The sequence below is a fragment of the Schistocerca gregaria genome, chromosome X (assembly GCF_023897955.1).
Source record: "Schistocerca gregaria isolate iqSchGreg1 chromosome X, iqSchGreg1.2, whole genome shotgun sequence".
Lineage (NCBI taxonomy): Eukaryota > Metazoa > Arthropoda > Insecta > Orthoptera > Acrididae > Schistocerca > Schistocerca gregaria.
Window position 1 is genome coordinate 44625802 of NC_064931.1, and position 17815 is coordinate 44643616.

General features: G+C 36.5%; 1 protein-coding gene across 10 annotated transcripts in view; it reads right to left on the reverse strand.

Moving 5' to 3' along the window:
* Nucleotides 1-17815, reverse strand: part of LOC126297387 (homeotic protein female sterile-like) — a 242152-nt gene that overhangs the window by 19171 nt on the left and 205166 nt on the right. The window contains exon 16 of one of the 10 annotated variants that reach the window (XM_049988129.1): nucleotides 3885-10207. The exons of the other annotated variants lie outside the window; for them this stretch is intronic. Coding sequence (XP_049844086.1) covers nucleotides 10200-10207 — 8 coding nt within the window. The 3' untranslated portion in view covers nucleotides 3885-10199. Of the gene's footprint in view, nucleotides 1-3884; nucleotides 10208-17815 lie in introns of those variants that run through there. 10 annotated transcript variants of the gene reach the window in all.

Sequence of the window (17815 nt, forward strand, 5' to 3'; positions counted from 1 at the left end):
ACACACACACACAGAGAGAGAGAGAGAGAGAGAGAGAGAGAGAGAGAGAGAGAATGCGCACAAACACGACTTACACACATTTGCAGTCTCAGAAAACTGAAACCACAGTCAATTCATCATCTCCACTATATGGTGAGTAGCAAGTTTCATTCTCAAACACATTGTGAGAGAGAGTCATAGAGCCGATACGGAAGTTGGATCATTTACCACACCAAATAACAAACCATTAGGAATTTGGAAACTGAATTTGGTAAACAGAAAATGTACGATTTTCACAAACTGAATTGTGAACTCCATGAAACGTGATTAATGGTTTATGATTCAGACACAGTGAAACAGCTAACACGCAGAAATTATTTAAGGAAAAGAATGATATTCGCAGACAACTTGCAATATTTATGAGTCATTCAGAGATACAGAACTGGTGCGAGGCCTGTGATATTTGTGGATGATCTGGATTAGACTTACATGAACTTGTTCTATGCTAATCATCATCTTACAGTTGTAGGATAAGGGCTTTCTTGCTTCTCGTTTGTAAGACAAAGTGAAATACTACTGTACATGCTGGTAGTGCTACATTCAATGCATAGCTTTCGTGATAAAATCTTCTGATTGCACAATGACAGGAAACTTTGAGGAATAGCTCAGAAGCAAATTAATCCCAAATATCCTATCAAACTGTTTTAGGGACAGCAAAACTTCTTATCACAATATTAAAGTTAAGCCAAATTTTCTTAAAAAGAAATAAACTTACTTCCACAAAGAGGTTTTCTTTCTGATGAAGCTACATACAAATAAAAAATGTAATTTCTAATCAAACGCAATGAACACACATCTGAAACATTCAAAAATTCATAACATCTGCGCCAAACATCGATATTCAGTTCTTAAATTACTCATGCCTATAAGACATCAAACTCATTTGGACTTCAGCAAAATATTCTACAAAATAAGAATGTTACACTCACACTGAACTACACAATTCAAACATCAGAAGAAAAATATTTAGTAGCAGACGCTTAATTCACATAATGACATAACAATCTCTGCTAACGCACACATGAACAGTAGTAACGATAGTGAGGGTAATAATGCTACCATTAATTATGAGTTAAGTGATATTGAAGACACTGACATTGGCACAGTAGTAGTGACACCAATGCAAATGGAACCCAGCCACTTTACCCTATTAAGATCTGAAGGGGATTCTGAGTCGTCCTTGAAGAAAAATGGCGGATCATATTCTCCATTGTTTGAGGTCTGACAGTTCTGTGTATTCTTAGTTTCGTATGCTGTTAACACACTGTATTATTGGTAGCTCCAGGGCTGCTTAAATTTCAGTGCACAAATCCCTCCTCTATTTGGTTGGGTGTGGTTGGGTGGTTGTCGTTCTGTGCCTGATTCTGGGAGTTTCCTGTGACAATTTGGGATTTCCCCACTTTATAGTAAGCCTAGTTGTGCTAATAATTGTTCAGAAAATATGTAAGATGTTTTGAAAATTTTTGTATAAAAAAATCTATACTTTTAAGCCCCGCCAGGCCTATAGCTTCACGTTTTTGCAGGATGGACTACAGCAAGACAGTTGAAAGATTAGTAGATTTTAGTGTTGCAACAGGATGATTTTACAACTGACATTGGTACATCAAGTGAAAAAAAGTACTGATGTTGAAACAGGCCAGGTTCTTAAAGAATTCAGACTCAATAATTCACAGGCCAAACAACCAACAAATCACATCAACAAAATACTTAATTCTCCACAGCCTGCAATTAAATTTGAAGTTAGCAGTGATACCAATAAGCAAATCTTAACTCCTTTAGTCAAAGGAGATGTGACAAGTGTGCTATTTATAATACATAATCAAGACCGCATTCACTCATTCAAAGAGTTTCCAATGCAAGGTATTTTCATGTGTCAATAACAGAAGCGACATCTCATTAAGTAATTTTTGTTGATGACTGTATCGTTGCGACCTGAAGGGACTTTCAGTTTCTTTCTTTCTTTTTCTTTTTTTCTTTTTTTTGGTGGAGCGAGATTGAGAGAGGGGGTTGGGCGGGGGGGGGGGGGGGGGGGGGGGGGGAGGTCAAAAAACTGTTTTCTCCTGGTTTTATTTTACTAAAACAATTTCCAATTGACTCATAAAAGATATGTGTCAAAGCCAAAGAACAAAAGTGCAGCCCCTAAGGGTTAAGCCTATGTTACTTGCACATAACTTTGATACTATAATATTTTTAAGGTGAGTAGAAGCAGATCCATGTGATCTCCCTCCTGCATGTGGTTTCCAATAAATGACTTATGTTCTGCTTGCGGCTCTTGCAACATCTAATCAACAATACAAATTTCAGCATTGTCAACAATATAGCACACACAGTAGAAAGATCCATAAGCAAATCATTACAGCACTTCTTGCCAAAATATTTTTTTATTTTATTTTATTGAGGCATTCACTCAAAACAGACCCTTCTCAAGTGAAGGTGTAAGTTACTTGGGGATAACTTTTCTTTAGATGGTATACATAAGAATGTTTTCCTTCTAACACTGCAGTTGTCAAATGCTTTACGTGCCACACACGCCTTTCTATGTTTTCCTAATGAGACAAATCTGCAAATTCATGCTTAAAATCATGGGACGTGATGGCAGGAAAATGTTCACAAGATATCACCTCAGTCCATTAGAAAACTGCAAGGTACCAACCAAGAATATAGCACATTGGTGAACTGAATTGTTGATACACATGCCAGTCTGCACAATTATATGGATACAAATATAGTTGATCTGATTCTCTCCCTGCTGCATTCTTTTCTTCACATAAATGTCCATTAACACCAAAGAGAAATATTTTTCTAGCTCCCTTTCTTTGATAAGGATCAACATTCTAGCAGAAACAAGGTCATGCAAGAATGTATTAGAGTTATGCCTGCCTCTTGTGTGCAAAAAAAAAAAAGGAAAGAAAGAAAGAAAGAAAGAAAGAAAGAAAACTGTTTTCTAGTTTTTTTGACTGAATTTGTGTTTTGAGCCTGGGACATAAATACAAGTCTAACTATTCAGTTGTTTAAATGTGTGAGAAAATTACCTTGCAGAGCAACACAGATTTTCCTGCAAGTATATTACTAATCCAGCTAACAGACTGGTTCTGTTCCTCGCTACTTGTCGGTTGCAGAGAATAGACAAACTCTGTGTGTGTGTCGTTTTGTGAATTTTCAATTTATTTATTTATTTATTTTGTTGTGAGAGGAATGCAGTAAAAGCACACATTACGTTTATATGCCAATTATCAAGAAGATGAAAGTTGTTTTCCGGCATTAACCAAAAGTGTCAGTTGAATCTGCCATAATGAAGGAATTTCAGATACAAAGCATTTTTGCAATAATCTACCCTCGTATAGGAAACTGAACACTACATGTATGATTTAGTTATCAACTATTATGATTTTAAACAAATTTCCAACAATTAAAGAATGAGTTACTGAAGTCTGTATCTGCCAATTAAGTGGCTTAATAAGATGGAACTAGTGGTATATTAAAAAAAGAACAGGAAGAAAACCAATTCCTTCTTGGCTCAACAACAGTTGCCTTCCTCTAAAAGATACACAGTATGTTTGTCATTTAGCCTTACACATACAGAACAGTACGTGTGCAAACAAACAGCAGTATTAGAATCTACTTCTTGGAATAATTCTCTAACTGCAAAACCCACAGCAAATTTGCTGACAAATCACACAGAAAAATGTGTGTGTGTGTGTGTGTGTGTGTGTGTGTGTGTGTGTGTGTGTGTGTGTGTGTGAGAGAGAGAGAGAGAGAGATTATATATATGTCTGTCTCCACCTCTCTGTCCATCCAATCTTTACATATTTCACACAATTAGATGAACGAGAATAAAATATGTTTCACAACAAATTTATTTGACAAGAGATCGTTTACAGCAGAGAACAAATTGCATTGTACCCTTTATGCAACACAATTAGAGATATTTACATTTATTCATGCCAGTAACACTAGCATCTCACATATCACAGTAATTTATAAACATTCAACTGTCATGAAAGACAACATAAACTTGTCCTAATGCTTTCGGATTCAGATAAAAATACAATCTATCAAGAGATTTTGAGCCTTCATTTTAATTCACTGTATTCTCTTCATCACCACATGAAAATAGTACTATTAAGGGAGTAATTATAATCTTTTTTACACCAAACAGCATGGTATCCCAGCTTTTACACTAGTTCACCATAATTCTACAGCAGTTCTCAGTACTGGCACACTTAGATACTCTAGATATTTATCTTCACACTGGATATGCAGACAAATTTCACAATAGTGAGAGAAATTTGAGGAGGGAAATGGCACAGTTACTACTTACAATCACACACATCTCCGATCAAGCTGTGCTCACTGATATGTTCATATGCGGATCTGGTGGAATCTTCTGTACAAATAGTTATCTGCATTGATGCAATGAAGACTTTCAAGGCTGGTGTTTACTTCAATTAAAACTTCTGGGCCGAAAGGCCATGGTCGACATATAACGCTATTTATTGATGTTTCATTCTCAGCTGTGGGTGATATCTGCAAAGATAAAACTGGCAACTACATCAAGAACTTTTGATGCAGATGCAAGTTTTATCTCTGAAGGTGTCTCTCACAAATAGCGACAAAGTATTTGTAAATAGTTTGATACATCGACCATGGTCTTTCCACTGAAATAGCAAGTAGATGCTTAGATACCACTGGTAGCTATAAAGTTAATTTTGCTCAGCCAAAAACAACTCGATATTTGCAGTGTTAATGACAGTGCACTGAACAGAATGAACTACTCATTTGCTATGCACATAGACAGTCTAATAAATTAAATAATTTTTAGCATTTTTCCTGTTACAATTTTACATTAAACTATGTCATAACAATCTTTACATAGAAAATTCTAAACTGCAAACAGCAATTTATATTTATTAGTGCAACAGAAAGCTCACTTAATGACGACTTCAATTTGATGAGGCAACTGCCTGTAACACTGACTTTGTACAGGAAACCACATACAACACAATTCGCTCAGTAAGCCACCCAACGAAGTAAGGTATTATGTGCACTTTCCATTTTGTGTAACTTAATGAAGTTATCACTCTTGGGTGGTGTATACTTAATTTTAGCATGTATCACATAGGATGCATGGAATATAAAACTGTTATTTGTTGAGAAAGAGGCTGTGCAGTTATGTTGGAATCACTGTATCGACATTTTCACAAAACACAATTACAGTACTGAGTATGAACAAAATACTGGTAGATTTTTCAGTTGAAAATTTAAAACCAGTATTTTCACACCACACCTCCAGCTTTTTAATTAATAGTTAGTTTTTAACACCATGTTATTGCTGGGAGGCTGGAAGAAAACTGAAAATTGAAAAATCTTTTCCAATAAGGGACCTTAAAATACCCTTCTTACAATTTATTTCCACTAAAAACATATTCACAATTAGAACATTTGCTTAAAATGCAGTGACTGACATACAATGTTAAGTCATTTCTTTATAGCTACTAGAGTGACAGTGGGATTCCATTTATGGTACGCACGTATCTGTCCATGTTTGAGAAGGTGAATTAAAGTAGTTTGTTTCCTTTTCAGCGGAGTGCCACAACATGCTACAGTGATTTTGATATTAAGTTTGTGATGTGTCATGTGCTTCAAATAATGCTAACTCAAGCTCTTACAATGAAAAATGGTGTTGTCACCTTCATTGGAAGACTTTGATTTATCAGCTGCTCCTCTCAGTGATTGCTTGGGGACAACAAAACATTTGATCTTGGTTAGCAGAGGTGAAATGCACTCTCATGGTTTTGACAATTTATGGAGTTCAGCAATTCTTGTAACGATCTCTGGTTGCACTTTTTGAATTATGAACTAACATTCAGCAATTGTCATTTGGAAAGCTTTGAGGATGATCCTCCCATTCTTATGTTCTGCCTCTGCATTAAAGCACAGCTAGTTCACTGTATATCATCCAAGTTACCTTTCTGAATGCCAATCCTTACCTCCTGCCCCTTTTCGGTCTAGCACGTGGCTTCAGACTGGGAAATGATCATCAACCAGTTTTCATTGAACAAGGTCTCCAGGAATGCTCAAAATGGGATCTACGGCGGAGAACGACCACATAGCGCCACTTAATTGCATTCTCTATTAATGTTCAGAAAACAACAAGAGGCTTGCAACAGCTAGACTCCTGGGGTAGCTAGTATTAAAACCCCATAGCAGATGATATGGCTTAAAATCCATCCAGAGGGGAATGGGCGGAAGGGTTGTATGGTCAAATTATTGGTAATCTTACTGTCAACTGGTTCATGTGACGACAAGCAGAACACACACATAGTGACCTAATGACATAGATTGTAAAACCAACGGGATACACTCTGGTGATGGAGTTAACCGAAGCCATAATCTACATAAACGCAAGTGTCAGCACTCCACTAAAGCCTCAATTCCTTTTCAAATAGCCTGAACCAATTTACATTCTAATTTAAATAGATGTCATCTTGTAAGTGAGATTCTCATTTTACTTCAACTCTCCATCTCTCTTTTTGTCAAGATGTGGATGCTATAACAGTTGAAGGTTTACTGGTTTTCTACAACGGGTCTTTTTCAGATGCTGTTCACATTCAGCAGTTTTATAGTTCTAAAATCATCAGCAATGACAATGAATCTGTTTCTTGAAAAAATCTGGTCCACAAATTAATGAAGTAACAGAGGAAATATTCAACAAACTAATGATAAAGTTGGCCCTAATGAGAAAGAATAAATGACTGATGGGACATTGGTACAAGTATTTGGAAGACTGATGAAGTAGCATTGAAAGAGGATTGTTGAAATGATAGGCAAACTTACAGCACAGTGTATCTGTGAAACTTCACAGATTGCTAGAATCACTGAGATGATGACTTGTTTTCATTAAATCCATATTATAACAATGAAAAAATATCACACAATTATAATGTTGCTAGATGAATGCCATTATCTTAAAAACAGGGTGTCCCAGGTGGAATGGTCAATATTCAGGGATATGGCAGGAACGATCATTTGAAGTAAAAATGTCTAGTGAACATAGGCTCATTAATGCATACCTTAAAAGCAATGATATTGGCATACTTTAAGGGCAATGATACTGTGAAACAAATCTCTTCCACTGCAAGCTCCTTGCATTCCAATTTTTAGAAAAGAAAAATAGATCCAGTACACACTGGCTCTAAAGAACAGACCTCAAGAGCTACGAGCACTTTTTAATCTCAGCTACTGTGAAACACTCCTCTTCTGCTGAGCAAGTGCTCCTAGCTCTAACGTATATATTCTAGAGCCCTTGTTTACTATACATTTTCCTTTGAATGATCGTTTCTATTATACCCCTGAATAGTGCCCATTCCTCTTCGGACACCCTGTGTAACTGGTACCGGAAGGGGTCGCATATGACAGAATGGTGATTAACACAAATGATGATATTGTTTGCGAGTAAAAACAGTGAGATACGGGATCTTTTTTCATATATCAAACTTCAGCAATCTCTTGAAACTGGTAATGTTTGCTTACAGCAAATCTCATGCTTGTGAAATATGAGCTGTTCTACTGTGAATTCAAATACACAGATAGGATTCAACCACAACTCACTGGCTGCCTCGTTACACACTTTTAATTTTAAAAACCATATTTGTCCTCAATACTTGCCGTTAGCTTAGATTTCACTAATATTTATATGCCAAAGAATAGTGTTTGAAACATATCTATTGTCTTCAAATTTTCTAATTACATAATTCATAGGAGAAGAAAGTCTGGATTGCCACTGTTTACTTTTTGTCTTTTGTAACATCCTGCGTCAAAAACTTGAGACAAATCACAGTAACTGTTTTGTGAAATGGCTGGCTCAGATATGATATTCATACACACTGTATTAGACTTTGTAGCTGCGTGGCAATGCCAGTACTGACATGTTACAAAATAATATAATATAATAATAATAATAATAATAATAATAATAATAATAATAATAACAATGACAACAGTAACATTAATAATAATAGTAATAATAACAACAGCAGTGATGATGGATACCCAGCACCTGTTAGTCTGATTATACATGTGTGGTTCTATTTGCCAGACATTCTCAACTATGTAACATTATCAACACACGTGTTATCACGCATCTATCTTCAGTCAAAAAAATATCATCTACATATTGACACAATAACACTACAGTGTTACTGCCAGGTAATATTAGTAAAAGTAACAAAAAGTAAACTTATTTCAGTGAGACTCAGGAATGTGTTTATATAAAAAGGGTCTTTCAATTACCAATGAGAAAATCAAAATCAAACCACTGTTCACTAACTAATCCTATTGTAGACGCGGTTCTTAAATGAAATTATTGATTTATTATGTATTTTATAGAACCTCAAATGTTCAAAATCCACCCTCTTTTTATTTGTTCTCATAATTCATTTGAGGCAGTATCAATTTTTAATCAAGTGTATACTATGAGAACAGCCTTTCATGTAACTAATTTGAGACATTTAAAAATAACTTTATATGAAGAGAACAACAGACTAGGTGGCAGTGAAAGGTACTGATCAATCTCTTATGCAACTATAAAAAGTTTGAAGATGAGTCAATAAACAACTAATTATTAACAAATTAGCAAGTTTGTGTACAAGTGACCAGATTCCTTATATACTGACATCATCTCAGTTCTAAGGATCGCTAAAACAATGCAATATGATAAAAGAAACTAAAAGCAATTTCCACATTACAGATTTGGAAGATGATGAATGTCAATTAGGATGAGAGACATAGTGGCATGCTGCAACACATGAGAAAGAAAACAAGAAAAATTTGTTAAATTATCTTACTGCAATCTAAATATAACCCGCAAAGCTCCTCAAATCTTGAAAACAACATCCACTTATATAGGATGAAGTATACTATGTTGTGTTCCTTTGGGGTTAATTCTTCAGAGTAAAATTAATAAGAGCAACAGACACCAAACACTTAAGTTGTTTTGAGCTATAATTTCATTAGAGCTCCTGCTTAAAACGACAAGCATTACAACAAATATATTTTTGGGATAAATTTTTAAATACTTTCACATTCAAGGTTTCTACAAAAAATTAAAAAATTAAATAAAAATAAATATGTACCTAATATCTTGATATCAAATGTGCTTTGCTTTTTTTCTGTCACTTACAACTGTAGGTGTTAACAGTAATTGAGTAAAATTCTCTGTTTAAAGCTGTACAATAGTACCTTGGCTAGAAATGGAACTAAAGACAGTACAGAGAAGGACGTCAATTAGAAACAGCAAGTAAGTTGCATTCTACATAAAATGCAATACTAATACATAAAGGAAAGACTACGGAATGTAAATCTATAAAAGTTCTATGTCTCTGGGAGATGTAGGGCTCAATGGATGGATGTGATGTACGAAAAAAGAAACTTCAAACCACAGCGCAAATGAAATTCAGATATACAGATGCAACAACCCAAATAACAGCACACAGTAGTTGTAGGTCTCAATTTGAAGACTTAAATTATTTCACATATTACTTTAACGAACAAACAAATAAATATTCTTTCTGAAACAGATGAAAAAGGAATTTAAAATAAATGACAAAGATAACATTCAAGCACTACGAAGAGTGACAGACAAAAAAATAAATAAATAAATAAATAAAGACTATCTTGAGGTGACTTGACATTTCAAGACGAAACACGAAACTACTGAACAAACACAGAAACTTAACTCAAATGAAAAATGTTTATAAAAAATTTGGATTTTTTTGTTTGTTTCGTATATATACAATGTAACTAACTTGATAAAAATATATTACATTGACGTCATTTTGATTCTATGTTCTAAATTTTCTTGTAGCCTGGACACACACACACACACACACAAACACACACACACACACACACACAAAAATAAACACAACTGGTTAACACGTATATGTCTGTGAAGGCGTTTCAATGAGAAACACAAAAACACTTTGACTTCAACATGTCCTGGGCAATATTATAAAGCCACTAAACATGGGCCTCTGTGAACAATCCAACATGGCGAGTCTGTGGTCTGCCAATCATAGGCCGGTGTGGTGTACGACAGACATCACAATCAGCTTTCCCCAAGAGGTAGTGAGTGTGACAACATAACCACGATGTCCAGGTTATGTCACTGCAAACACAACAGTGGGACATAAAATGTAATGGCGGACTCTACTTGTTACCAAGATGTTTCACTGCAAAATGTAATGACCGAAGCTACTTGTTACCAAAATTATCATATCATTTGATCTGATTTATGCATGTACAAATTATTAGTGTGCAAAAGTTCAGTGAGAAACTTTATGAAAATCAATATAGTATGCAAAAATAAACATGTTTTCAATATTCCATCTTATATTCTGAGAAATTATGTAGCAATTTGTATGAAAACAAATTGGTCCAATGACTTCTAGCATGCTTAGAAAAAGTGATAGTATACAACTGAGGGTGTGTCCAGAAAACTGCTATATGAGCGATCACAACAAAGGGACATGGTTAGATAAACTTGAAATACCATTAAAATATGATTTACTATATTAATCATAAGAAAGGATATACATATATTATTATGTAAACCATATGTGTGGCCCAGAATAAAACAGCAAAGATGTGAGCAGTAATAATATATACTTCTGAGGAATGAGAAACTTCTGAAAGCTGTGTTATGGAAGAAAGTTAATGAATGGTATAAGTCTAATTAAAGACTCCAGAAAATAACAGAACAGTGCACATTTGGTAGTAATTTAACTTCACTAACCATTTAGACAGAATCAGCAGAATCTACTACAGATTCTGAACTTTCCTAACAAATTAAACATTTATGCCACAGTGACCTCAAACGTGACATTTATCAATGACAAGAAATTAGTCATGATCCAACATACAGTTTTAATTATAATGAATGCGCCTTACAATACACAATTAGTAGCAGACTGAAAGCTCAGTTCTATCATAACTGTTTCTGTACATACAGGGCGAATCACCTAAAACTTGCACTGCAAATATTGTGGAAATGGAAAGCCCTATTGATGTGCAGTTTACACAGAATGGACTGGTAGTCAGCGGCTCGTATTGTTAGCCAATCAACAGGTTGTAATACTACTTAGAAAGCGTATTTTTGTGCTCACACACACTTTTTAAATGTACCAATGCCTATTGACATAAATAAAATAAAAGTAGGGTAAACTAGAATGCTAAACGTGTTTGTTGCAGGATTCTAGTGCACATTGTTTATGAGATATTGTATTTTGGAAGGTTTCCACACAGGCGCTTGTTTGTGCCAATCAACCTGCATGGTTGTTAGGTATGATGGTGTTATCTTTGCTTACAGTGTGTTTGTGTGTTCCGGAACTGCATTCTGACTTGCTAGTTAGTCAGTGTGACAATCCAAGCAGTAGGTCATGATTGGATGATGAATTTTACCAATGCAGATAAAGCTGACATGCTCACTGTGTATGGAGAGTGTAGGAAGAATAATATCACAAAGTTATCAACCACCTCACCAATTTTTTATCAACCTTGTCAACCAGTTACATCAAAGCGGTAGTGTAACACCCAGACAACATAACAGAAGGAAATGTGACAACAGAAATGGGGGAAATTAATGATCTTGCAGCTGTTGCAGTTGATCCGCACATTGGATCCCATGCATCTGCATGAGGAAGTGGCACGAGTCAGGCAAATGTCTATGCACTCTCCATTGACATAGGTTCCATTCCTGACATATTTCTTTCCATCAAGAGCTGCATGGAAACAATTAGAGGATCATGTTAACATTTGTACATGGGCATTAACATAGGATACTTCAGATGTATCACGTATCTTGTTAAGTAATTAAGCCAGATTTACCAATCATGGACAGGTAAACTGCCAGGTCATGCTTTGTTGACAATCCTCACTGGCTTTGTCAGGTGGAATATCAACTTCCATGGAGTGTAAACATATGATTTAGGATAATGAACAATCAGCTCATATACCCATCTTTCATAGACGGAACCCTGAATGCGCAGAAGTATTGCAGCCTCCTAAAAGAGCATCTTCCACAGATGCTAGCAGATGTTCCTCTGCAGACTAGGAGGAACCTGTGGTACCAACATGATGGCTGACCACACCATAGGGCATGAAGTACTAGTGTGTCTCTTCACAAATTGTTTCCAAATTGTAGGATTGGATGCAGAGGGCCTGTACCTTGGCCAGCCCATTCCCCAGATTTGATGCCTGTAGACACTTTTCTGTGGGGAAAACTGAAAGACGCTATCTACAGGGACTTACCAACTACACCCAATGATAAGCAATCATGTATTACTGTCACCTGCTCGAACATTTCCACTGAAATGCTAGCATGTGTGCAGCAGTCATTCCATATCAGTCTGGAAGTGTATATTGCTGCTGCCAGTGGTCATTCTGACCACAACCTGTCATGGTCAACTGTCTCATTACTGTTAAGAATCCACATAACTAGTGTATGTACTTCTGATATTATTCAGTGTGTGCTACCACAAGTGCTGTACAAGTGTCAGTGTGGGAACTTTTCAAAGTGTGTTATCTCATAAAAGACTCTCACTAGAATCCTGCCACAAACACTACTGCCATTCTAATTTATACTACTTTTAATTTGTTAATGTCAAAAGGCACAGTCTAATTTAAAAAGTGTATGTTTGCACCAAAATACACTTTGCAAGTATGTTTACAATCTGTGGGTTACCTGACAATAAAAGCCCCCTGAGTATCAATCCATTCAGTGAAAACCACACAAAAGCACTTTCCTTTCCTGCAATATTTGTGGTTCAAGTTTTAGGAGATTCAACCTGCACATAGCACATCAAATACTGTGAATGCTTGTATCTAATTACCAATACAGATGTTAAACCAGGTAAACTTGATACAGAAATACGAAGGAATCTACAAATTAAATATAAATATTTATCTGAGAATGGACAATAATATCCTAAATTAGTAATGGATTAAAATGAATCTTCAAGAACAGCAATTGATTTTTGGCAGTGTTCTACGATATTTATTCACACTATCAGAAAATAAAATGACTGAAAAATAAAAGCAATATACCATCACAATCAATGTGAAGATGATTCAGAATACCATAACAACAGTACTGTCGTACACTTTTGTGACTTGTGGGAGACTATACCTTCATTTCAAAGATATAATGCTGCAGTAACAGGTGGAAATTTAAGAGTTCATGATATGCTATAATCGTTCAGGAATCACTATTTATGTTTCCAAATGATGTCAGTTTGATTATAGACACCAAATATGTGAATGTTAAGAGGAAAACTTATACCACCACACTGAAGCAAACGAGGTTATCAAGATCCACACATAAAAATTTTAATATGAACGGTTTCTATATTTTAATTAAGAAATACAACAACTTGCTCTGGGGCACTGGATACAATCCTATACTATTAGTAGCTCCTTGTGAAACTGAATGAAAGTGCTTATGATTACTGTAACTACAAGAATATCAGGTATAATTACAATATAGTCCTCTAGTACATCGATGACAATATGGCAACACAGATTTTATGAAGCAGTCGTTCACTCACTGGCATAGGTGAAAAATAAGATGGGTTGAATTGAGCCAATGAAAAAACACCAAAACCTGCCAGACACAAATTGCCTCAACAATGTGAGTAGAAAAATGGAAAGTATGGTTATGAGTTAGTATCTGCTGACTGAAAATTACTTCGAAGAAAACTGTTCAAAAATTCCGGAACACAGGCACAAAAATGTGAAAAATCTAATCTGTGTACATACCGCAAATAGTGATCACAAAAAAGAGCTAGCAAGTTGCAATTCTCTCTTGTAAGTGACACAAACACTGTGTATTAATAAAAGTGAAATCTTCTCAGCTTGCCAGGCCAAAAAGAGTATCACCTCGAAGCAACGTTTCTACAGAAGATGAATAGCAAGAAACATGTCAAAGTCGCTTCCAGAATATGTTGTTACATCAGTGAAATTTTCCACAGAATGGCTGCATCATCAGGTTAATATGATTACAATAATGAGAGAACAATTTCCAGCTCTAACATCACTTTGATATTCAATATTCTTTAGTTCATGACTCTCTCCCTCAATGACTTTATTAAAATTGATATTATGAACAAATTCTTAATGCCACAGAATCATAGTGTGTGTGAGAAAGAGGAAAACTTGCAAAATTTATCATCACAGTAAAGTGGGGAGAAATTACACTATCAACGTCACCCCCCCCCTCCCCCAATCATCACAACTGCCAGGCATAACAGTGCCGAATGCAAAACATGATATTATTGATCACCTTGTTAACAGTAAAATGAACTCAAGAAGAGGCCTGTTTAACAAAATGATAAAAAAATTTTATCAAGAGAATACAGCTCCCAACAAAAAATGGTTTCATAATGAGAAAACTGGAGTACACATTACTGTAACATTCATCTTAGTCCCCAGATTTTGCCCCACTGACTTCTACCCTGCACCCCACACACACATGAATACTTGTGGATGGAAATTGTTTGAAGTGCAATAAAGATGTTATCACAATCATACACACATATTTTGAATACTCTCCAGAGCAACAGTTTAGGGAAAGAAACTACTCACTGGAACAGCTTCAGACTTAAGCGCACTAACGTTAAGGGGAAACTACATAAAAAAAGTTCATTTATTACACATAAAAAATCTTTCACTGCCTGACAGAGCCATGTTCATCCTGTCATTTTGCAAATGATACTAATAAAATTAGAAAAAAAATCAGAAATTGGAGGGAGAGGGGGGAACAAATTATTGAGCCACAGAACTAACATCTGAATGTAAGAAAGTGAAGGTAATGCAGAACTTACCACAATCATAACATGAAAATGGATGGAATCTATTGTACACCATGTTCGGGAGTAGTCAGGCACAACATGTAGAGAAAACATTTAACAGACCAAGAAAAATGTCATTCAGAAATATCAGAAAAGTGCTAATGAGAATTAATTAAAACCAGACTTAATCAAAGCCATTATGGCATCATACCTGGAATTATGAAAAAAAAGAATTTGCTCAATTAGTAAATGCATGAAGACTGAGTGTTTTGGTTGACTGACACACAGGTATAGCACCATATAACTGAAAGTTACACCAAAATTGTCAATATATAAGATAAACCTTATTTAATACTGAAGAGAGAAGTACGCCATGTAAAACTGTCTGTTTATAATTTCATTGCTATTTGTCATGGGAAGTACAAGTGCACACTGCTTGACAAAAAACATGGATCACCCAGAAGGGAAGGAGGAAACAAAATGAAACTTCACGGGATGAGAGGGAATGTGATGTTATCTCCTTGATTTAAAAAAACTGGCACTGTGAGCCCAACTACCAAAGAGCATCCCCTCTAGCCTGGAGGCATGCACCGATTCACTTATGAAGCTGTTATATCCTCTCCTTAGGCAAGCTGGTTCTTGCTATTTTAGATACTGGCACTGGGAAAGACTTGATATCAGACTTGGTCCCACATCTTCTACCGGAGATAGATCTTAGAATCTTGCTGGCCACGGTAGTACCTGAACAACATGCTGCCAGCTTACAGATGCATGCCATGTGCGAATTAGTAATGTCCTGTTGATAAATGGCACCACAATACTGTTGCACAATAGGTAACACATGAAGACGCAGAATGTCCATGACATACTGTTATGTCATCAAGAGTTCCTTCAATCACTACCAGACATGACCCGATATCCCTCCTCATGACTACCCACACCATAACACAAGGAGCAACATCACTCGTTGTGCCTCTCCATATCAATGGAAGAATGGGACATCTCCCCAGGTCACTGCCATCCTCGTCAACAATGGTCATTTAGGGTTGCACGTAACTGTGATTTATCTCTGAACGTGATGCAATGCCATTCATCTATAGTCCACTACTCCCAGTCATGGCATCACTTCAAATGCAGCCATTCGTTATGGTGTTAATGGCAGTGTACACATGCGGTGGCAGTTCCTAGTCTGGCTGCTGCCAGTCTCTGACCAATGGCGTGATATGACACAGATGTTGCAGCGAGTCCCTTACTTGTTCTCAGATGGCACGTGCAGATGTGAATTGGTTACATTGGGCTTTGTGCATCATACCCACTGATGGTGTGTACACATACGAAGTTACACTGACATCCAACCATGTCTTCTGAGTGCTTCACATTTTTTGTCACACACTGTATACAGGGTGTCCCATCTATCTTGATCACCCTAAATAGCTGTTTGTCCACATGCAAATTAGAAAATGTTTCAAGCAAATGTTCTTTAGCTGTCAGGGGGTCAATTGCCTTCATTGTAACTTTGATTTTTTACAAAGATATGAACAATGGTATGACTTTTTTAAAATGGCACCCTGTATTTTTTATTCAATAATTCATTTCCTCTTCTAAAGACCTATTCAAAAATGTATCACAGTTTATCATTCTTCACCACTCACTGAAACACAATGTTATTAAGTACGTAACACTACACTGACATAGACGCTCCCAGCACTTAGTGCAGGTACTCGGGGTAACGGAACACATCCACGTGCTGACACAAGTAGAATACAAAGCCATCATTCCATCAACCATCATCAGTTCAAGAGCTGTGTGAGGAGAATGTACAACAATGAAGAGAAGGTAGAAATACTACTCATCTATTGGGAATGTAAGTTAGCAGAACAGTAACTGCAACACTGTTTTCTTATTTAGGGGTACATTTAATGCAGTAGTTTAGTCCTTTTACATACTGTTGTGTAAAGTAGGCATACAGAAAGGCTGTCCTTCCTACAAAGTGCGTCAACATAACGTTTCTTTTATTGTTGTTGTTGAAGGTAGGCAAAATGCTACGCAGGCAGCGGAACTGTACAGAGAGCAATATTCTGACAAGAACCGACCTTCCCAACAGATGTTTTCTCGTCTTGTTATGACGCTTCAGGAAATGGGAAGTTTCAACGCACAACAACGCAATTGTCATAGCACTCGCACAGACGAAGCTGCTGAAGTTACTGTTCTCACTTTCGTTGCTATGAATCCACATGTGAGCACACAACAGCTTGAACATGAGATTGACATTCCTAAAACCAGTGTACATTGTATTCCTACACGTCGCCAGTTCCATCCTTACCACATACACCTACATCAACAATTGCATGGGAACAATTTCCAGAATCGTGTACAGTTCTGTCAGTGAGGACAGCAGCAAATCCTCGCCAACCTGAACTACTGCTCCAATGTTCTATTTACAGATTAATGTTGCTTCTCAAATGAAGGACAGGTAAATACAAGGAACATGCGTTATTGGTCCAGCAACAACCCATAATGGCTTAGACAGGTGGAATATCAGCGTCAATGGAGAGTTAACATCTGGTGTGGCATGCCTGGTCTACAATTATTGGCCCTTATCTCATTAATGGTAGTCTAAACGGCACAGCGTATGTCAAATTCCTCAGGCGAATTCTTCTCCTCTTCTGGATGAAGTGCTGCTAAGAACCAGAATGCTTATGTGGTACCAACACAATGGATGTCCAGCACATAATGCCTTGCGTGCACTTCATGTTCTGAACTGAAGGTATCCTGCCAGATGGATTGGTCGAGGAGGAACAGTTACTTGGCCTGCTATGGATCCTGATTTAAATCCTCTGGACTTTTTTCTTTGGGGATGCATTAAAGACGTTGTCTATTGCGATATTCCAACAACACCAGAGGAAATGCAGGAACATATCGTGCTTGCT